The sequence below is a fragment of the Fukomys damarensis genome, unplaced genomic scaffold (assembly GCF_012274545.1).
Source record: "Fukomys damarensis isolate Sample0158 unplaced genomic scaffold, DMR_v1.0_HiC HiC_scaffold_9, whole genome shotgun sequence".
Taxonomy (NCBI): domain Eukaryota; kingdom Metazoa; phylum Chordata; class Mammalia; order Rodentia; family Bathyergidae; genus Fukomys; species Fukomys damarensis.
This window is the reverse complement of record NW_022900921.1, coordinates 42,564,459-42,588,091: the sequence shown is the minus strand read 5'-3', so window position 1 is coordinate 42,588,091 and position 23,633 is coordinate 42,564,459. Positions and strand designations below refer to the sequence as shown.

The window sequence follows — 23,633 nt, the reverse complement described above, 5'->3', positions numbered from 1 at the left end:
TCAAGGGCCTTTGGGTGACAGGGAAAAATAGAAGTGTAGTTAGCAAAACTCAGGAGCTGAATCGGAGACAGAGGTTAGAGAGTTTCCAGGGAAGCTCCATAGAACGTTTTGAAGGATGAGTAGAATTTCCTGAAGCGAAGAGAGAAGGGGAAGTCCTGTAATCGGAGAGTACAAGCCGAGGGCGAGGTGTACACAGTGTCTCCAGAGCTCTGGACTTGAAGCAGGGAATGATCCTGGGTGACACCAGAGATTTTGTTGGGACTCACACGGGGAGTTGTTTAAGGGTTTCTGGCTTAGAAAACACTGCCTCAGAGATTATTGAAGGGAAAGACAAAACATAGAGAAGGATTATGTTATTCTCATCCAGGGTAGGAATAAAATGAGGGCTTGTTGTGGCATCTTTGTGGGGAAGGCAAAGAAGATGGACTGTGAAAGGATGTTAAAATTTAGGGGAAAAAAACATCAGAGAAGTAGATGGGTGAGACCTGAGGGATTTTTAAGAGGTGTACACAGTCTACATATGGCAGCTTCAGGGTATGTATATTATGTAGCAGCTGCAGCCCCTCAGATCTGTAGATGGTGAGCCTCTGTCCCCTTCCCTCACCAGAGGACGAGCTGCACTTGGCCTCTCAGTGAGGATGACATTTTAGGAGTTGTTAGAGTGAACTGAACTGTGATACGTTGCCACCATTGCTTCTTAGACCCACAGTTCTAAAGACTAGAAACCCCAAGCATGGGGGTTATTTATTTATATTGAAAGTAATTAAAAATAATACAGAAATAAGATAAAGGGATAATGACAACTTTACTATAAATTTTAATAATGGGCAATGGCTTTTGACTACAACAAGCTGCTCATTAGTTGTCAGGCGTGAACCTGGGACACAGCCTACTTGTAAATTCCACGGCCAGATTTCAGATTTGTCTTGAATAGGTCCTGACTTAGCGTTGCTTCTAGTTCTTTTGCACTTCAGCCGTCAAAGCACAAAACTTTGAAAACTTTAATTTTGTTGAAGACTGGGTGGCCATATTTACTCTACAACTGAAAAAAAAAAAAATCATCATTAGACTTATAAATGCCAGGGCCGGGGACCTAGCTCAGTGGTTCCGCTGCCTGCCTCGCTCGCAAGTGCAAGGATCCGAGTTCAATCTCTGGTACAAAAAAAAAAAAACAAAACAAAAAAACAAAACAAAAAACTACAGACTTATAAATGCTAGTCAGAATGATAAATGAATTTTTCCTATTTATCTGTTTCAAGTCACTTTTATATCCACATCAGCTGTTTGCATAGGTTCATAAGCAGACAGATGCTGAAACTCTTTTTTTCAGAAATTCATTAATAAGTGAAAGAAAACTCCTGCAGGTCCTTCCAGCAGCGTGAGATGTTTTGCGTTCTTATGACACTGTGGTGAAGTCCTTCCAGGTGAGTGACTAACAATGAAAATGGCACATTTCCTTTCTTACCTTTAAATTACTGTTAATTCATTGATTTATTTTTGCTCAGCTTTTAAAAATCTATTGTAAAAAGAATTATAGAATTACAGGAAGCTGCAAGATAGCGAGAAATACAGCATAATAGTCACCTGTTTCCCCCTGACAAGCTGTCTGGGTAATGTACCAGTCAGGAAGTTGATGCCGGTGGGATGGATGTGGGTAGTGCTGCGCCACTTTGTCAACGCGCACAGGCCATGGAGAGCCCCCTTGTGCTGCTTTTTGAGTCACACTGCCCCCTCCACTGCTACCAGTTTTGACTCCTGCAAGCGCTGACCGGGAATCGGTCACAATGATTTTGCCATTTAGGAAACGTAGGGTAATTGGAATCCTACAGTGTGTGAGATCTGACATTTCTCACTCGACCTGGTACCCTTGAGGTCTATCCAAACTATTGAGTGCTTCAGTCTCTTCTCTTCCCCTTCCCCTTTTCGTGATTGTGGGGATTGAATTCAGGGCTTTTGCATTCAGCTACATCCCCAGCCCTTTTTAATGTTTTAAAGTTTGAAGCAGGATCTCACTAAGGCACAAAGTTGCCCAGGTTGGGCTCAAACTTGTGATCCTCCTGCTTCAGCCTCCCAGAGTGTGGGATCACAGGCTCTACAGCCTGTGTGGGGAGGGAGTGTGTCCCTTTCTGTTTCTGAGTAGGGTTTCATTGTGTGGGTGTCAGCCTTTGAGGGTAGCATATATGCGATATAATTGATCATGTGTGTTTACTGGTGACTGAGTCCATTAGGTTTTTTTCTGATGAGAATTAGGTTGATGTTACCTTTATTCCCTAAGGGTGTTTGGTTGGATATGGGATTTAAGACTGATAGTTACTTTCTCTTAGTACCTGACAAATGTCATGCCCCTTACTTTGTTTGGCTTTGTGGGTTCTGACAAGAAGCTGTCATTCATATTGTTTTTTTCCTGGTAGGTTAAAAAAAGTGTTCATTTCTCTCTGAACACTTTCAACACTTCTTTTCCATTTCTAGTTTTCTGAAATTTAGTTATGATGTGTCTTGACATGGGTTTCTTGGAGTTTATCCTTTTGGGGTTTGCTCAGCTCCTTGAACTGTTATGTGTGTATGTGTCGTGCCAAATTTGGGAAATTATAGCCATTGTTTCTTCTAATTCTTTCCCCTCCCCGCTCACTTTCCCCCTTCCTCCTGGGAGACTGTGATAGGAACTTGGATTCTCAGACCTTTTGTTGTAGTCCCTAAGGTCCTGCCTGAGGCTCTGTTAAGTTCCCCCTGAATCTATATTCTGTGTTTTAGGTCAATTCCAGTTGTCTTCATTCAGGCTCATTCTCTCCTCTGTCATCTCCGTCTTCCATTGAGCCTGTCTTTTCTACATTGTCCATTTGTTGTTTTTTTTTTTATATCTTCTGTTTCTCCACTTAGAGTTTCTATTTTTTTACTTAATTATCCATCAAAACACCTTTTTGATGGCTGCTTTCAGTTCCTTATCAAATAATTTCAGTGCCTGAGTCATCTTGGTGTTGAGAACTGTTAATTTATTTCTTATGTGTGTTGACATTTTCCTGGTTCTTTTTTCTGATAGGTGATTGTCATTCATGTCCATGGCCCTTTGGATGTGCTAAGACTCTGGATCTTACTTAAACTGCCTGTCTTACTCAGCTCTTTCAGACCTTCTAGGAGGATGGTGGCAGTGGGGTGCTTCTCATTACTGCCAGGAGAGAAATCTGGGGTCCTGCCTGGCATCTGCTGGTCCTCAGCTGGAAGGGGTCCCCTGTGCTGCTGTGCACAGAGAAGTCTGTCCCCATAGGCCCTGGTGGCACCGCTCTGGCTGGGAAGGGAGGCAGTGCAGTGTGACTGCTGCTCGTGTGGCCTCCACTAACTCCTCTGTCAGAGGTGGCAAAAGTCCCAGCTGCTCTTGGTCTTTCCCCATACCAGCCCAGTATTTGTGTGGGGGATGGCGGGGATGTGGGGTTGTCACAGTTGGATGGGTACGAGTGTGGGTTCCTTCCCTGACCATTGCTGTGGGGAACACCTTGACCAGGGTTTTCTTTGCACGTAGATGGAATAGAGCAGTACTTACGTAAAGGGTTTCCGTAGTCCCATCCGTAGACCTTCACCTGCAGAGACCAGGCTTTTCTTGGGTGCTGTTCATGTTCTTAGGATGCTGAGTGCCTCAATACCCTGTCTGGGAGGTATGGGGTGCAAGGAAATTCTGGGAACTTATTGTATTGTTCCTTGGGTCTTGTGGGTCCTGCACTTTCTTCTGCCTTCTCTTTCCACTGTTGAGTCTTGTTTAGTACATAATGTCTGAGTTTTTATTGTACTTAACAAAGAGAATGGAGGGGGGAAATGTGTCTAGCCCATCTTGTCTGGTAGGAGATGACTATGTACCAAACTCTGTACAAACTATAGCCCAAATAAACCTCTCCTCCCTTAATGTTGTGGGTGTTGGTTGTGTTGCAGTGATGAGAAAAGTGACTAAGACAAGAGGGGATTACACCTGGCCATGAGTACCAGAGGGTCATTGACTCCCTCAAGGTCTGTTGCAGTGTCTTAGATTCATAGTCTGAGGGACTCCAGTGGTAATGGTAAGGTAGAATGAGTTTTACTCTTTAATAGAATAATTTTTTCTTCTTTGGAAGATATCTAAGAAAAAGACTAAAAGTTATAGGATCTCAGTTCTTGAAAACAGATTTCAAAGTGGAAACCCAACAGCTGAATTTGGGTGGCACACTTCAGACCCACGAAGAATAAGGTGGGATGGGAAGGAAAAAAAGTAAAATGGTGCTAATTGTCCTGTGTTCTACCTTGGGCAACGCAGTAAATGGGCTACGGTAGGTCTGTACTTCCTGCATGAGATGAGAAGTCAGATGAGGGAGGAGGAGACTGCAGCTCAGTGCTAAGACCACTGTCTCAGCCAGACCCTCGTTAGCTTTTCTGTTTGTTTTTCCTCCTTTTTTAACTGTGAGGTGTCCTTGGGTTAATGCGTCCCTTGTATAAAATAGCAGTTTCTGTTGAGTTCCCATAGTTAACTGAGAGACCTTCAGCCTAGAAATTCCAGTTGGTATTGGATTTGGTATCTGCAATGATTTTTGTCTGGTGGTGTTGACCAGACGGGTTCGCTATTTAAAATATTGTGTTGAAGAAAAATCCTCAGCCATTGGAAATCGACAACAACAAAGGGAGGGGACGGGGAGGGAGCGGGAGGAGAGAAGGATATTGTGGGATATGAGGGGAACAAAAATAATATGAAGAAGGAAGAGGTGAGAGAATGAAGTTTGTAGTTTTTAGAAGTGAAACACCCAGAAAAAGACTCAAAGGATTTTGAAGAGGACGACTATCTTAGTCACTTCCCTCATCACTGGGATGGAATACTGAACACCCACAGATTAAAGGGGCAGGGTTTTTTTTGGCTCTCAGTTTCAGACGTCTCAGTCCGTGAATGGTGGCCTAGCTCCAAGGAAAAAACCTGCAAGATGCAAGGACTCAGGGTGGAAAGCTACTCACACCGTGGGAGGAGCCAGGGACCCAAGTCCACACTTCCAGGCCACGCTGCCAGGGACTCCCCTCCAGCCAGGCCTCGCTTCCTACGCAGCTATAGCGCCTTCTTGACCCCATCACCTTCACACCAGGAGAATTTGAGGTAACACTTTAGATCTCAACCATGACACTGTAGGAAGGGAAAGGTGGAAATTCAGGAACGAAAGGAAGGGGAGGCAAGAGAAGGTGAAAGAAGTCACAAAATGTTCTAACCAGATGTGGCTAAAGAATGCAATATGAGAACTCTGCATGTTGGTGGAGCAATTCCATAATGTATGATTGGTTTATCTGCATTCATTTTTGTCGAAAAGTGGATTCTAATGTAAAGTGAAATGATGTGTCTTGAAATTATTCATAGGAAAATTCATGGCCTTACATCTTTTAGAATTAAAAATATTTTGAAATTTTCCTTTGAGAATGAAATACTTATGAAATGATGGCTGCTGATAAGTTTACTGAACATAACTAGTTTATACCATGCATAATTTTTATTCCAAATTCCTTGTGGTTGTTGAGTTTTAAAAAACCAGGTTGTAGTCATTTTTTTTTAAAGAACTGTTATATATCTAAATACACTCTGAGTCGTGTCCTAACTTATGCAACTTACTGTTTTTCCTTCTAATTTTACTATGAGAATGGAATTTGGAATTTTAGAGCTTGTCCTTTCCCCAAGGGAAATCAACGACAGTGGCTTCATCTGTATAGACTGAGACTATCTTCCTGAAACTGCTGTTATAGGTCTGCACAGTGTCATTTGTCTGCCTCAGGGTGCTGTGCTGTGTTAAGGTCATCAGATAGATTTTAACTTATTAAACCTCTACCTGGAAGTTTATTTTGAACGGCACTGTTAATGATTATGTTACTTAGGGGACAAATTAGAGAAATAGTAATTGTGTTCCAGAAAACTGTTCACTCTTAGTACTCACTAAGCGTAGAGAACACATCATGGAAGAAGACAGATGAGTTATATTCTTTGTTTTAAATGAAAAATATGAGTATGTATAGCCACGAGCCCCATTGCCCCTTATGAACTTAGAAGGGTCTTTTTAGAATCCATGCTGATGTGGTGTACTCTAGAAACGGAATGAGACTGGTTGATTCTTGGTAATTCCTCATCTCTCTTAAAGAGAGATTTGAAGCAGGTGTCCACTGACACTTAGAAACCCCTCTCTGCCCCAAACATAGTTCTTGAATTGTGTTCCTAAACATGTTAGCAAACTCCTACTCTCCCTGGATCCTTTAATTTGTGTGCTCCAGGAGGAGGAGGAGGGGAGGGGCTGGGAGATAAGAACTCTGTAAATTTCAGGTTGCTTGAGTGTGGACTTTGAGAAGGAATTTGACCCACCTGCAAGCTTCCTAGTGGGGTCCTTGTCCCAGCAGCACCTTGGTTGCCTGTGAGATCGCACTGCCTCAGGTCTCTGGAGTCCGCTTCTCTGTAAGGAGAGTCCCGAATTTTCTTTTAAGGAGCCCTTTTATGACCAGTTTCTGATCCCAAATTGCCCCCCAATTATGCAGCCAGTAACAATACTGAAAGTCATTTGAGTGGTGAAGATGACTTTTGTTCTTGTTCCAGAGTAAAAGTAGAAGACTGAGCTCACCAATCAGTTTCTCTATTCTTTTTTTTTTTTTTTAATTTTTTTTTTTTAGTACCGGGGGATTGAACTCGGGTCCTTGAGCATGCAAGGCAGGCAGTGGAATCACTGGGCTAAATCCCCAGTCAGTTTCTCAATTCTTTGGGGCTTAAGAGGATCTAGAAAAAGGGCGAAGTGGGAGAGGATAGATTAATGAAGGGAAGAGTTGCTTATGTATTTACTGGGAATAAGTGGAGAGTTTTCAGGTGCCACCTCTTTTTTTTTTCTTCTCCTTTTATTGTACTTCCTAGTTATTGTCATAGCAATTATTAACTGTCACTGCACTTGGGGGTGTCATTGAGCATGCAGATGGAATTATACTGAAGTTGAGTTCATCCCTGAAGCCAGCCCACCTTAAGAGGAGCCTCTGTGTGAGGTAGAAAGTCAGTTAGGTCAGACCAGGTAGAACAAGATGAGGGCAGGGTAACTTTCAGGTGGCTTAAAAAAAATTTTTTTTTTTTTTCAATACAGGAGGTTAAACCCAGAGCTTGAGCTACATCCCTAGCCCTTTTTCAAAAAAATTTTTTTTTTAATTTTGAGACAGGGTCTCATTAAATTACTAATTGTCTAGGCTGGACTTGAACTTGCATTCCTCCTTCAGTTTCTCCAGTGCTGGGGTTGAGGCTGGGGAAACAGATGCCTGGTTTATAATGTTTGGCCTTCCTTCCACTTAGAATTGTCTTTCCAGATCCTGTTCTTTCAACATTTTGGATTTGGACTCATGCTTACTATGTCTTAGCTTTTCTAGGCTTCAGTTCTTCTTTCTTCCTGAGCTCAGATTTTTGTTTTTTCTTTGTTTTAGAGGTTTGTAAGTGGGAAATCACCCCAATTTCATCCAGGCAAAATTCTATTTTAAATTGGTTATGTAACAGTGATAAATGTGAAATTAAATTAAATGTGAAATAAGACATTTTTTTAAGGGCAGTGGGAATTCCTAAAAAATAAAGCTTGTTGAGTTTTTGAACCGTATTACCAAAGGAGTTCTTCAATTGTATCTTTTTACTTAATATTTCTGTGTGGAGATGTCCAGTGAGGGAGGCACTGAAGGAGGGGTGAGCCAGATGGGACTGATGGACACTTTCTTCAGCATCAGAATTTTTTTGTTTCATCCTAAAATTTTAAAAATTGAAACATTAAAAGTGGATTTAATTTTGCAGAACTTTAATGTTAGTGTAAAGAATTCAGTAGTACCCCCCCATATCTTCCTAATAAAATGGTACCATTGTTTAAAAAAATAAAAAAGGTTTTTTTGTTCTGTTTTTACGTGCTACATAACGGGTATTACTACTGCCTTGTGTTATTGTTATTCATTGATCGGTTTTTAAGTTGTTGAGCTCAGGCCTGTTATTTGAATTGTTGAATCATATGAAATTGCTATTTTTGCAAAAAAAAAAAAAGGATCAAATGTCAGTTTTATGTTTTGAAATTTTGTGCTTTAAATCCTTAGCTTCACAAGACATGATTTGCAATTTTGTTTAATCTGGATATATCATTTTCTACAATTAAAAACTAGTTCCATTTATTAAAAAATAAAACAATAAGCTCTGCTGGGTGCTTCCCAGGAGGAGGGTGGCCGGGAAATCCCTTGGGTTCTGGTAGTGGCCTCCAGATATTACTGCAATGAAATGTCCATGTTGCTCCTCACTTGAAATGACCAAAATTCAGGGGACAGGAGTTGTGGAAGGAATCAAGTTTACTCAAAGGTGGCCCCAAAGAAGAGGGGCTGACTCCTCAGAGTACTGTCTGAGGGTGGGGTGTGCGGGTGACCGAGGACTGACCTCCTCTGAAAGTGAAGATCTGGCCACTCACAGCTGCTTTTCAGCGTAAAGAGCAGGGCAGGGCAGAAGGGCAGAAGTAGGGAGTGAAGGATGATTTTAAAGGAGCCCTTGTTAAATAGATGTTGGCTAAAATGATTCAAAGCAAAGATTGGCATTTTATTACTAATGAAGAAAATAGGGAATTGTCAAACACATCATTACTTTTGAGGTTTGAATGGAACTGCAGGGACCTGGTACTCTGTTCTTGTCAAGAAAGGAATCTAGTCTTATGGGAAAGGTGAATAGGGAAAATTATAGGAAACTTCTAGAAAGCTGAGTTGGCATTCTAGATGGCGGATGAGTGTGCCCTGCCATATGGAAATTTCCAGTGTGGAAGTTAGGCAGAGTGGAACAAAGGGCGGAAGTGAGCTGGGTAGGAAATGGCCCGTCTGGAGCATTTTCATAGCTTTGGGTTGTGGACTAAGAATATGTATGACCTTATCCGTAGTCCCCCAGCCCAAACAATCTTCCCTAAGTGACTTTCAAAAAGTATTTGAGTTCCTCTCACAGTTGTGGAGCATTTTGGAATCCGGAGTCTCCTTTACAGGTACTGGTGATTCTTCCTGCTTGGTGAAACTGGCCCCTGGCACGGGGGAGGTTAGAAAGTGCTGAACCACGCATGGTGGAGCACACGTGGCATCCCAGTACTTAGAGAGACTGAGGCAGGAGAATCACAATTCAACCCAGCCTGGCAGTTCAGAAAATTAGTATGACTCTTTCAAATAAAAATTGAAACTGACTGTGGATGTAGCTCAGTTTGAAAGCCCAGGGCTCAATCCCTAGTACCACAAACACACAGTGCACATATGCCAAGAAAATGCATGCAGGGACACCATTCCTGGTTCAGACTACCTCCCTCCCACCCAAAGCTGCTGAAGGACTGAGCCTGTGTCTGCCCCGCAGTCCTGCTTAGCCTTTTGAAAAAATTTCATTAAAAAAATGAAGAGAGGGGCCAGGGATTTAGCTCAGTGGTGCTGCCACCTGCCTTGCAAGCATAAGGGCCTGAGTTCAATCCTTGGTACCAAAAAAAGAGTTGTAAGGATAGTGCAGATAACTTCTGTACACATTTCACCCACTGTGAATACTCTATCACCCTAGAGCTAAGGCTCTAGGAGGTTTTTTTTCCTCTTCAGAACTTTTGAGAACTGCAGCCATCATGCCTCTCTACCCCTACATAATTTAGTACTTATTTTCTATGCACCAGGGCCTTCTCTTATATTACTATAGTATAGCGTCGAGTTCAGGAAATGTAATGTCAGTAGGGCATTATCAGCTCTCTAGATTCTGTTATTTATCCAGCAGTGTTTTTTTTTTTTTTTTTTTTTTTTTGGTACTGGGGCAGCAGTGTTCTTAATATCATTTTTTTTTTCCTTTTTTTGGTCAGAATTGAGTCCAGGACTACTGGCCATTTGTTTTGCAGTTGTCTCGGTCCTGGGCATTTCCTTAGGCTTTGTCTTTGACCTTGACAGTAGAAGGTGTGTGTTTATGTGTGGAGCCCCAGTTTAGATGTGTCTGCTGGTTCCTCAAGATTGGAATCAGGTGGTGCACTTTGGCAGGGACACCACCCAGGAGCTGTGTTCTGTGCCCCGCCTTGGAGGGTGCCCGATCTCTGCAACTTGGGTCATTCTGTTAACCTCGTCTGCCAGGTTTCTCCACTGTGAGATCAGTGTTGTCCCCTGTGTAAAAAATGAGTACTCTGGGGAGATACTTTGAGATATTTACATATCTTGTTTGTAGTCAGGCGCTTCCCTGCTAGTTAGAGCATCTGTATTTGATGCTGGCTTGAATCAGGTCTTGCTGTGAAGATTGTAGAATGGCAATTTCCTGTCATTCCTTCTACATTTATTAGTTGACATTCTGCTATAAGAAACCTTTTACCCTCATCTGTTAATTTGTATTTCTTTATTGATATGGCCTCATGGATTCAGTAGGTTGTAATCCATTACCATCAATATTTGTGCTGGCATTTAAATCATTCCTCAGTACTTTAAAGATGCTATTCTACCCAAGATGGATTGTGTAAAGGTGCGACTTTCCAATGATGAATGTAATTATATTGTATACCTTAACTGTACCAATAAGATTAATAAAAAATGCTATTCTGGCTGAAGTTTAGAATCAGACATTAAGTGTTCCCCCTTGGAATTATTTATTTTGAAAGGTACTGAATGAGTTTATTATTTAGCTTAGGTAGAATTTAATATTTTTTACAAGATTGAGGTCCCCCCACCCCAGCTGGGTTCTTGCTATATGGCCCAGGCTGGTGTCCTGGGCACCTTCTGGGCTCAAGGGATCCTCCTGATTCAGCCTCCCACCAAGAATCTGGGACTACAGTGTGTTGCATTGCACCTGGTTCTCTATAGTTTTGTATTTGTGAGTTATAACTTAGTAACTTTTCTTTCAATGTGAACTTATATGTTCAGGAAAGTGCCCAGACCCTGCATGTGCAGCAGTGAACTTCATTAAACCACATCACTCAGGGCATTACTAGAATGTGGCTGGCATCCCGAGGCTCCCTGTGTGCCCCATTCTGGTCACCACCCCGGTCTGCTTCCCTCCTCCTGAATCCCATAGACCTCGGGGAAGGAAGTGTCTCCAGTTGCTCCATTACTTCATGTAGGCAAGTGGGGCAGTGAAGCCGGAGAAACATTTTTCCCTACCACAGAATCCTTAGCAGGTACTTTGCTTCCCTGACACAGGGACAAAAAATAGTATCAGTGGTATAACTGACAATGTTTTTGTTTTCAAGACCAGCTTTAAGAAATGTGCAGATTCAGATTCCATAAGTCTGTTTCTCACTGAATTCATCCTTGAATAAAACAGATTATAACGTTGTTTATTTCTTTTTATGTGTAATGTTCAGTTTCAAAAAACAGGTTTGCTCGTGTTTTGGTGTCAGAATAGTAACTGGTGGCTGTCTAGCTTGGTAGAGAAGTTGAAAACCATCGCCCTGCTCTCTCTCCCTTGAGTGAGATTGTGAGTCTGCCAGCGCTGCCCCAGTCACACTCATGCCCCATGGGGTACTGAGGGCGAGGGAATGAATGAGTCCCCTGCCTGGTTGCTATGCCCATGTCCACCATGGGACTGGGTCTGAGTGTGCTCATTTGTATCCACTGTTTTCATAGCTGCAGTCATCCTCATAAGATCCAGTTTTCCTTGTCCTGTGATTCTCTCAGTTCATTAAAACAGATCTCAAGTAGTCTCATTGTACACCCAGCTTACTGGGTTTTTAGGAATCAGGAATTTGGTGAACATCTGGTCCTGACAAATCTTTGAAGAATCGGAAGTAGAGAGGAAACATTGAGTCTATTCAAATGAGTGATTATGCTATAAAACATGTTACACTCACCCTGTCAGTATATATTATCAGCTTTGCTTTGGTTAACACAGATATGGTCCTTATAGTTGCACCATTTGAGAAATGTCAGTGTTATGCTTGAAGTCTACTAATTTTAACATATTTTACAGTTTCAATGAAACTTACAGTTTCTGTTTGGATTTTTTTTAATGCATTAAGGATTTTTTTTTGTTTTGCCTCTAGAAAAGATAATCGCTTATCAACGAGAATTTCTTGCTTTGAAAGAACGTCTTCGAATAGCTGAACACAGAATCTCCCAGCGTTCTTCTGAGCTAAGTACCATCGTACAGCAGTTCCGGCGTGTAGGAGCACAGACAAATGGAAGTAAGGATGCATTGGATAAATTTTCAGGTACAAATGATACTGTTTGTGTATTATAAAAAAAAACATTTTCTATGGGTGATGTGGAGTATGTTACTTGAAAGTCGTGTAGAATAATTGTCAGCCAGCTTAACACTTTTCAGAGAGAAAAATCAACACATGAAAGTCATTTTTATTAAATGCTGAATTTGATTTTAAAAGAGTACTACAAGTTAAAGTTCAGTTATATAAATTTTGTTGACAGTAGTGAAGAACCTTCATCTCGTGCAAACAAATTCAGAATGAGATTTAGTTTAACTTCTTGCTGATGGCTTATGTGGTAACTTGCATATAGACTTGATAGGGATCTGAAAAGTCTGTGCTATGTGGAATAATCCCTGCTCTTTCATCTAATAATAATGAGGAAGATACGTGGTTTTATAATGGATATTTTTGGAGATAGCTGACCTGGTCCCCTTCTCTGAGGCTGTCTGGTCAGGAAGATGAATGCCATTTATCTTCTCTTTGTTTTTGTTATCTTCTTAGTCTGATAATCAGATAGATATATGTTTGTAATTAAGCTGCCTTCAGATCTGCACTATCTTTCTAGATTAATGTATTTTTAAAATTCTAAAGAAACGAAAAACATGAATTTCTTTAATCTGGACATCCACTACTTTACCTCATTTTTAAAGTTTTATGATCTCAATTTCCCCTCCTGATAAGTGTATATTATGTCACAGTAATATTTAAAATTATGGAATAATGTAGATAAACCCACCCAGAAGCATGGTGCCAAGTGATTTCTGTTAAGTTTTTTTGTTTCCTTCCAGTCCTTTTTTCCATGCATTTTTTTCTTCAAAATATTTACTCTTGAAATGAAACCGTGAGCATTTTTATTGTGTCATTAAATATTCTTCAGAATGCTTTTTTTAGTAGCTGTAACCAGTTATATACCATAATAAACATTTGTTTACACTTAGTTGAATGAGTTTTCCCTGGGTTGTTTTGCCTCTCAACTTATAATGCTGTGATAAATGTCTTTGTATATGAATTGATCACATTTTTGTTAGCCCTTATTTTCATTGAGACAATGACTTTCTTCAAAATTGGCATGTTTTGATGACTGTTGACTTTCAGACATTATGGTACCATTCCTAGAACAAGATAAACTACTAAACATTTGTTGAATACATAAAAGCGTTTTTTGTTATTGTTGTTTTTGTTTTTTGTTTTTTCTTATACTCAGGATTGAAGGCACAGCCAGCTTAACACTTTTCAGAGAGAAAAATCAACACATGAAAGTCATTTTTATTAAATGCTGAATTTGATTTTAAAAGAGTACTACAAGTTAAAGTTCAGTTATATAAATTTTGTTGACAGTAGTGAAGAACCTTCATCTCGTGCAAACAAATTCAGAATGAGATTTAGTTTAACTTCTTGCTGATGGCTTATGTGGTAACTTGCATATAGACTTGATGGGGATCTGAAAAGTCTGTGCTATGTGGAATAATCCCTGCTCTTTCATCTAATAATAATGAGGAAGATACGTGGTTTTATAATGGATATTTTTGGAGATAGCTGACCTGGTCCCCTTCTCTGAGGCTGTCTGGTCAGGAAGATGAATGCCATTTATCTTCTCTTTGTTTTTGTTATCTTCTTAGTCTGATAATCAGATAGATATATGTTTGTAATTAAGCTGCCTTCAGATCTGCACTATCTTTCTAGATTAATGTATTTTTAAAATTCTAAAGAAACGAAAAACATGAATTTCTTTAATCTGGACATCCACTACTTTACCTCATTTTTAAAGTTTTATGATCTCAATTTCCCCTCCTGATAAGTGTATATTATGTCACAGTAATATTTAAAATTATGGAATAATGTAGATAAACCCACCCAGAAGCATGGTGCCAAGTGATTTCTGTTAAGTTTTTTTGTTTCCTTCCAGTCCTTTTTTCCATGCATTTTTTTCTTCAAAATATTTACTCTTGAAATGAAACCGTGAGCATTTTTATTGTGTCATTAAATATTCTTCAGAATGCTTTTTTTAGTAGCTGTAACCAGTTATATACCATAATAAACATTTGTTTACACTTAGTTGAATGAGTTTTCCCTGGGTTGTTTTGCCTCTCAACTTATAATGCTGTGATAAATGTCTTTGTATATGAATTGATCACATTTTTGTTAGCCCTTATTTTCATTGAGACAATGACTTTCTTCAAAATTGGCATGTTTTGATGACTGTTGACTTTCAGACATTATGGTACCATTCCTAGAACAAGATAAACTACTAAACATTTGTTGAATACATAAAAGCGTTTTTTGTTATTGTTGTTTTTGTTTTTTGTTTTTTCTTATACTCAGGATTGAAGGCAAGGCCTTGTCACTCAGCTACATTCCCAGGCCCTGCCCATTTAAATTTTTCACTTTGAGATAAGGTCTTGCTGAGTTTCCCAGGCTGAATTTGAACTTGTCTTGTACTCCTGCTGCCTCAGTTTCCCAGAGTGCTGGGATCATAGGCACGTACCACCGTGCCTGGCAAAAGCTAGATTCTTAAAAAGGAAATTACTGAGTAGTAGGACTGAATTTTTTTAGGGCTTTTGATGTTGTTCTAAGTAGCTTAGACATTGCATTATTACCAATATTTGATATTTAATCTGCTAATCTGATAGGTGAAAATGGCATAATGAAATTTGTATTTCCTTACTCAGAATTAAAGTTTTGTTTCTTGTGTGATGGTGAAAAGTTTTTATTCATTTTCTTGTTTGTTTCCTGAGTCAGGATCTTGCTATACAGTCCAAGCTGGTCTTAAACTTGCTGTGTAGCCCCTGCTGACCTCAAACCTGTGACCTTGCCTCAGCCTCAAAAGATACTGGGATTACAGGCATGTGCCACCATGCTAGTTTTTGTCATAGTTTAAAAGGAGTTGAGGGTACAAGTCCTTACTCGTAGGTGTCTTGTTTGAAAGATTAAATTCTACTTTAATGACATTTTAAAACAATATTGCATAACTGAACCAAGTGTTTGGTTTTTGGTTTTTTTCCCTCTGTACTGGGAATGGAACCCAGGACTTCACTCATGCTGGGCAAGTGCTGTACCACTGAGCTGCATCCTCAGTCCCAAAGCTATTTAAAATTTTTTTATTTAAAAAAGAAAAATTTGCTGTACTGAGGATTGAACCTGGGACCTCAGGCTAAGAGAACACTCTGCCACTGAGCTGCATCTCCAGCCTTTTTGTTTTTGTTTTTGCTTTTTTTTTTTTTGAGGCAGGATCTTGCTAAGTAGCCAAGGCTGACCGCTAACTCAGTTCTCCTGCCTCAGTCCCCTGAGTACCTGGGATGACATGTGCACTCTGGGTTAAACTAAATTTTCTTTCATAACAAATGACGTGATTTACTGGTTCCCTTAAGAAAAACTGACACTATTTGAAGGTTATGATCTGTACTGAATATTCACAGCTTGTCCTGTTTCCATTCAGGTTTTCAGAAAACAGGAGATGTTCCATGGAAAATGTTGGCAAAACGTGAACAGATAGAGAAAGGAAAGGGTACTGGTGGCCAGCATACTTGCTGTCATTGCGTTGTTGTAGGTGGACAGCCCGCTGGTGTCTGTCCCATGGGTCTGAGCTCTGGGCTTCTCTGAGGCGAGTGGTTAGTGCTCCACTTCCTCTGGGCACTTCTGCTGCCCTCCGCTCCCTCGGTCTGTTTCATCTGCACCATCTGGGAGGCTGGATTGTAGGGGGGTCCTTTGCACCTTAAACGGAGAGCCCACTCACCAAAGTGTATTAAGAAAGAACATTCTGTAAATTTTTACTGTTATCTTTATAAAATCAGCAACTTTTATTAGGTAAAGTGTTCTGTGGATTAATTAGGCTTTTTGTGTTTCAGATACGACCTTAAAGCTACTGAAGGAGTTAACAAGCAAAAAATCTCTTCAAGTGCCAAGTATTTATCATCATTTGCCTCACTTACTACAGAATGAAGGAAGCCTGCAGCCCGCCGTGCAGATCGGCAGTGGGAGAACTGGAGGTATGTTGACGTTGTGGCCCTGCCCCTGGTCTGACTTGTGACTGAGGTACGGTGGTGACCGTTAGAGCTTGGCAGCAGAGAGGGAAGGTCTTTTCTCTGTCTGTGCTCAGGGACTGGGAACTCAGTCCAGTTCCCAGGTGGAAACAGTGGGACTTTTTCTCCATAGACTAGAATAAGACTGCCGAAGATGATGAAGTTCAGGGGGCCAAATGGTTCAACCTTTGTCATTTTTTTGTTTTAAAATTTGGGAGGTAGAGGGTGGCTTTTTCTCTTGTATCTTATTTCAACATTAATAGCTCTCACAGTCATGCCAGCAAGGCTTGGTCTCTGTCCTACTTTTTCTTAGAGGGATATACGTCATCATTCTTATTTCACTTTTCATGCCAGTATAGAAACACTGTGGTTTACTACCTTTTTCTAATATACCCACAAGATAATTTATATTTTTATCTCTCCTTTGTCAGAGCCACTAAGTTACTTGAATTGTCCTTAGGGGACCTGTTTGTAACTCTTTGTACTATTTATTCCTTCATTTTAACTTTGTTAACTTTTGGATAGATTTTATTTTAAAATTAATTTTTTGAAAAGACAGGTTCTCCTAATGTTGGCCAGGCTGATCTGAAACCCTCAAGTGATACTCCTGCCTCAGCCTCCCAAGTAGCCAGAACATCAGGTGTACTGGGCCTGGCTATTTGTGGATTTTGAAACATAGAGACCAAAGTATTATTTTGTTCCTTTATAAGCCATAAACAAGAGAGAAGATGATTACTTCATAGATATTGAAATTCATTATATTTCATTAATATTTTTGAAAAGCTGCTTCTGATTCAGTAGCAATCTTAGGCATTTTCTGTCTTTTGGTTACATGTTTTTGTTTCTTAATCTATACTTATAAGCGCAATTCATCCTGTTATATTTTAGTTCTGCCATATTTTTTTATTAATCTTTTAAAATAGCATGGTATTTTCCTAAAGAGATGGAACCCTCCCCGCCTTTTTTTGTACTGGGGAGTGATCCCAGAACCTTCACACTGAGCTTCATCTCCAGTCCTTTGTAGATTTTTATTTTGAGACAAGGTCTTGCTAAGGCACTGAATTGCTCAGGCTGGGTTTAAACTTGTGATCTTCCTGCCTTAGCCTCCTACAGTGCTGGGATAATAGGCAAATGCCACCACCCCTTGCTGGAAGTGGTAACTCTTAAAGCATCATGTTCAGACTAGTTCATTCTTCCATTTCTTTATTGAGCCGAGAAACATATATTGAGGCCAGGCATTCTGCAGAAGCTAGATACATGGACTAACAAGATGTATAGGAACTCTAAATTAATTTCTTTATAACACTTATTTTAGATACGAATATTGTCTCTCCTTTTGATAGTATTTAGGTAAGATGCCTTAGCCAGTTGTGGTTTTATTGGCTTAGACTATATCTTCACTAATAAGAATAGCAAATAAAAACAAAATAGAAGTGTTTTTAAAGTCATTTAAAACTTTCAAGGTCTTGCCTAGCATGGTGATGCACGCCTGTAATCCCAGCACTGGGGAGTCTGAGGCAGGAGGATTGTCCCGAGTTCAAGGCTAGCCTGGACTACATAGCAAAGACCCTTTTGCACCCCTTCCCCGCAAAAACGTACTTCTGTTCTTTGAGCCAAAGCTTCCTGCTAAAGATTCTGTTCTTAGTGGCTAGGCTGATTAATTAGGGAGCAGGGGTTTCTTCCTCAGACTAGAGAAGGGGGATCAGTATTCCCAGTGGCCTTTATCCAGGGAGGGGATTGGAATTCTCACCTCTGAACGGAACACTGCCTTCTCACTAACCAGCGCCAACCATGTCTTCCCGCAAAGTTTACTTAGGCAGAGGACAGACTCAGCAACTACAGAGGGGCAGACTCCTCCAAGTAGACCTTCCCACGGGTCAGGATCAACACCACGGCAGTCCAGTCCTCACAAAAACTGAGTCTGCAGAGCAGAGTGTGATTTGAAAAGAAAACATAACCTGTGTATTTTTAGAGGAGGAGTGGCAGAGGACAGCTCACCATGGAATGGTGAGATTGAAAAGATCAGTTAGAAAACTTTGTCTTTCTTATTTTGATAATTATATTTAAAACTTCTGTCTAGATGGCCCGGTTAAGAGCAGAAGCAGCTAAAGATCAGATTAGTGATCAGAAGGGTGGAGCGGTATAGTTCTTTCAGCATGCAGCATAAAGTGCATGAGGAATGGAAGGGGAGAGCAAAGAGCCCAGGGAAGAAGTAATCAAATACCAGAAGAAAATGTCTCTGAGTTGAAGAAGCACCTACCTCTTCCAAAAAAAGCCTCTCAGTGCAGAGTTGCAGGGCTGGAAAAAGGTGAGTCAGGTTATCCCCTGGTTTGGAAGCACCCTGCTCATGGGGGACAGCAGGTGTTTCTTTACCTGCTGAAGTCCAAGTCCCTGAGCACCTGCCATGTGCCAGGCACCTTGCTAGGGACTTTGGCTAACAGAATTTGGGTGGGTGGGTCTTAGTCTTGAGCTTCTCTATGGTAAGGAGATGTGCATTAGTCAAATAAGTTACTAAAATACTCGTATAATTACAGTTTAAGTTAGTGATGTAACGACTGCTTTGAGAACACGTGAAAGAGGTCTGTGGCCTAATTAAAGAATTTAGGAAAATCTTAATACATTTCACCTGAGAGCAGTAGACTGTCTTTTATAAAGGAAGGTGGGTGCATTAGTTTCCTATTCTTGCTGTAACAAATCACTATTACCTCAACGAGGTAAAACAAATTTGTTGTCTTACAGTTTTGGAGAAAAGTCCTAACATTAAGGTGTTCTCGGGGGTATGTTCCTCTTGGAAGCTCTGGATAAAATAATTCCTTGTGCTTTCCAGCTTCCATAGGCCACCCACATTGTTTTGTGGAACTTTCCTTCATCTTCCAAGCATAAGTGTCTTCAAATCATTCTCCAACTGTAACCCTTTTGCTTCTGTACTTATATGCTCCCTCCTCTCCCCCTGGCCTTCCTCTGTGTAGCCCTTGTGGTTATGGTGAGCTCACTACATAATCCCGATCATTCTTCCCATTTCAAGAGCTCCTTCGAGGTAACATTCAGGTTCCAGGATTTAAGGCGTGGTCATCTTTGGGAGGTCATTGTTCTTATATCTTATATTTGGAAGAAAAGAATATTCCAGAAAAGGAGAAGAGCACCACAGCAGTCTTGTGATGGAAGGGAGCATGGAATATTCTAGAAGATGAAAGAAGATCCTCAGTGGTGAAGTGTAGCATGAGGAGAAGCACAGAACAAGATGAGGCTAGAAATGCAAGTCAAGGCCAAGTGGCAAAGGGCCTTTTAGAATGGCTGTAGGGTTTCAGTTTGTATCCTAAGAGCAGTAGGAAGCCACTGAAGGGTTTAAACAGCACTTCCGAAGGATGACTTGATGGGATTTGAATTTTGTGAAGGTCACATTTCCTGCAGTGGGAAGAATAATGGAGTATGTGAAGAAGAGCAGATGTGGAAGATGAGATAAGAGGCTGTTTCAGTGACCACTTGAGGGAGGATGGACTTGGATTGGGTAGAAGAGATGGAAGGAAGGTGGATTCAGGAGTTGTTTGGAATATGTGGGAACATAAGAAAGCGACTGAGTGGATTTCTGGATTGAGGTTGAAGGAGTGGTCGAGGATAAGTCCTAGTTTCTGGATAGCCTGAGTGTGGTGGGGGAAGATAGGTGACAGATGTTTTACTGCATTGGTTTGTAAGAGGAGATCATATATTACATTTGGATATGGTGAGTTTCTAGGTGATTTTGACACATTGCAGTGAAGATGTCAGCTCACTGTATATTAAGATAAGGGACTCCAAGGTAAGATCTTGGAGTAAGTTCATTTAATTTTCTGAGTCATTGTGAGTGAGTAGTTGTTAAGATGTGTGTAAGTGAGATCACTGGAGACCCAGGGCTGAGCCTTGAAAGTTCTCCAGAAGTTAATTTCCCTCAAAAGAGAAAAATGACACTGGGAAAGATGGAGACACAGAAGATGCATCAAGCAAGTAGAATCAGAATACTACCCTGGAGTAGAAGGAAAGGAATGAAGAATAGATGACCAAAGTCAAGCCATAAGGGAACATGATGGGCTAAAAATATTTGACTACCAATGAATATTTTAAAAGGAACATAATTTAGTTATAACTGAAGGTAGACTAATTAAAGATTAAGAATGTCAAATAAAGATAGTGCCTAAATTTTTTTTTATTTTAAAGGAAATACACACTAGAGTTTGAAAACCTCCTAGGAAAGTGAAAGAAAACGGAAATAGCAACAGTTACTATTTGCCAAGTCATAAACACAAGAGTTAGGGGCCTTATCAATCTTATGATTGTATTTCCGGTTGTCTAGTACATAGTAAATATTACATACAAACATTTATTTTATTATTATTATTTTTTATTTTTTTTAAATTTTATTGAGTTTATTGGTACATTTTAGGGATACAGTACAGTTACATTCATTGTTGGGATCATGTACCTCTACATGGCAAGTCTTGAGATACAAACATTTAATACTTGAATTGGAAATACTGAACAGTTCATGAAACAAAATACTTAGCCAACTCTGGTTCTATTTCTGTTTGATTTCTTGGTTCTCTATAGATTAGCATATTCTTTGCTTTGCTGACATATGAGATGTGGTTAAAATAGACGATGAATGTTTAAATTAGAAGTTGATTACAGCAAAAACCACACTGCCGTGAATCCCTCTCAAACTCCTGCTTGCTTCAGACACACTTGTCCCGTTGTTCTTGGCACTTTCTGGAGCCAGTTCTGTGTCTTCTTTCCTGAGGGCCTTTACAAGGTGTGATAAGTATGGAGAATGCTGCTGCCAAGTGCCATCCAGTCAAAAGTCAAGCTCATAAAAAACATTGTAACACGTCCTCATCCATCCTATTCACTGGATCTGGCACCATGAAACTTGTGATTCTTCCCCCAAAATCAAGTGACCATGGAAGGGAAATGTTTTGAATTCATTCAGAACATTGAGGCAGCTGCAGTAGCACAACTCAAGTCATGAAAGAGGACTCCCAGAACTGCTTCAAGAAAGCGGTGAGAATGAGAAAGGGTGTTCAACGTGAAGATGAGTATTTTGGGATTAATAGCAATATGATTTTTACTGTAATAAATTTTAAAAACTTTTAATGTTCACTGTATTTTTCAGTCACACTTTGTATTTATTTTCCTTGAAATCCAGCCCCTTAGGATACAAATATTTTCTCGTCTGTAACTGACAGAAGATTTGTGTGTCAAAAAATCCAGCCTTAGGATACAAATATTTTCTCGTCTGTAACTGACAGAAGATTTGTGTGTCACACAGGAATAGGCTGGGTTAGGCTGTGATACCTGATAACCCCCAATCTTAGTGGTTTACATAACAAATGTTTGTTTTTGCCAATAGTAAAAGCCCTTCATGGGTGAGAGGGCTTCCTCCTCCCTCCTCACTGATTCTCAGAGACCCAGGCTGACAGAGCAGTTCCCATTGTGTTGCCTTGCCAAGGCGACCAGACAACCTAAAGGTTTCAGACGGAAGCACCCCAGAGGGCACATGTGGTCACCTGTGGGCTGTCCTCACTAGTCACATTTGTGTCCTCACTCTCCTAACCAGGAAGGGACCAAGAAGTGCAGTTTTACCATGGGTTGGAAGGCAGGGAAAACCACCTATTTTGTGGTCATTTTGTGAATACCACAAACACAGTTACTCTAATTCTGTAAGTTTGGTCAAAATCAGTACTTTCATTTTCAGTGCTTTCGGAGTCTTTTGAGTGTCTTAGTTTGAACTAATGAATTTAAATTTCAGCATCAAAACAAGACTATATTTGAGGAAAAAAGTTTATTTTTTAAACATGCCATCTAAACAAAAGCAAGATAAAAGAGATGAAAAATCCCAAGAGTGGTAGAGAATATAGAATTTGCATTATTACTTTGGTCCACATTTGTTTGCATACTCTGGAATAGCGTGTTTGCTTTTTCTTCAAAGTCTTTGAACTTCACCTGAGTTAGTGTTGCCTAGGAACGCTTCTTATCATAGTTACTCTTTTAAATCTATATTCTAAGAGAGAGAGTGTGTGTGTATGTGATGCTGGGGGTGGAACCTAGAGCCTCATAAATGGGAAGTGAAACTCTACCACTGAGTGCCTCCCTACCTCGAAACATCCCAAATTTAAATTCTGAGGTAGATCAAAGTGTATGGAAATCTGCTTCCAGGGTAACTCACCCTGTCTTTTAGCATCTCAAGGTAACATGGCCAAAATGGAAATCTAGATTTGGTGCCCTGCCCTCCCAGATGTGTTGCTCTGAGAAGACACCCCCCCACACCTTATTCTGAGTTGTCCTTGACCTCTCCCCTCACTTGCTGCAGCCCACGTGGGGTGGTGTTTCCAGGCATTCTCAAGCCTCCATCTCTTCAGATCTCCTACTTTAAACCCCTTGTCCTGTAATTAGTACAGTTACTTCATAATTGATCTTCCCAAAGATGTTGCTCCTCTTAAAACAGTGCTTTGACTTTTTACAAAACTTGGTATTCCCTTAAAATTATGAGTTGGATAACATTGCTCCCTGCCTACATCCTTGGATGGCTTTCTTTCATGCTCAGAAGTCAAACTGTTTGTTTTATGTGACCTGACTCCTGACTAATTAACCTGAGTCAAGGCTTACTCTGCTTCAGATGCATTCTCTTCCTGCTATTTATTGACTATGTCAAGAGCATTATGCCCTCAGGACCCTGCTGTTTCCTCTTCTGGAATGTTCTTTCTCAGCTCTTTCTCTTTGTTCATTACCAGCTCAGTTGGTATCAAAGAGGCGAGGCCTTCCACAATCACAGTCTCCCCAGTTCATCACCCTTTCTCACTGACCTCATTAAAATTTGTTTAGTCCACATCAACCTCTCTGATTACACTCAGGCCCCCACTTCTACATAGACCCAGAGAGCACAGGGGTCTGATTTATACTGTTCACCATTTATATGCCTGACACCTAGAGGAGAACCTTGCCTTTAATAGATGTTCTTAATACATGAAGAACCAGTAGAGCAGATCCCTTTTTGAGTCATGATGACTCTTCCTTCCTAAAAGGGAAGAGGGGCATGACCTGGAACCTCAGGAGCAGCTCCCTAAACCCTTGGTACTTTAGTATTCTTGTCTGCAAAATCGTGATGGTAGATTAATTGGTCTGTGACCTTCAAATTTCCTTCCAGCTTTGGGATTCTATGAATTCTTTTATAGTGTCTCTTATAAATGTTCCATAATTCAGATTAAATTATTTTTAACACTTGAGAAAAACTTCTCTACTGACATATAGCACATGGAATACTAAGACTTTAAGGTGTAATTTTTAAAAACTCATTTTGAAATACTGGCAATTTTAGAGCATGTATGTTCCCTCAAATGACTGCACAATACAAAATTATACTATAAAATGAGAAAAGTGGAATTAGGGTCATAACATTCCAATGTTATTAGTTGCACATAAAAACGATAACTTAATAAAG

General features: G+C 40.3%; 1 protein-coding gene across 1 annotated transcript in view; it reads left to right on the top strand.

Annotated features, from left to right (window-relative positions):
• The window catches only part of Mgat4a (alpha-1,3-mannosyl-glycoprotein 4-beta-N-acetylglucosaminyltransferase A), a 109,511-nt gene that overhangs the window by 27,332 nt on the left and 58,546 nt on the right, over window positions 1–23,633 (top strand). The window contains exons 3-4 of the mRNA XM_010643224.3: window positions 11,985–12,152; window positions 15,992–16,132. Of these exons, the coding sequence (XP_010641526.1) occupies window positions 11,985–12,152; window positions 15,992–16,132 (309 nt within the window). The remainder of the gene's footprint in view (window positions 1–11,984; window positions 12,153–15,991; window positions 16,133–23,633) is intronic.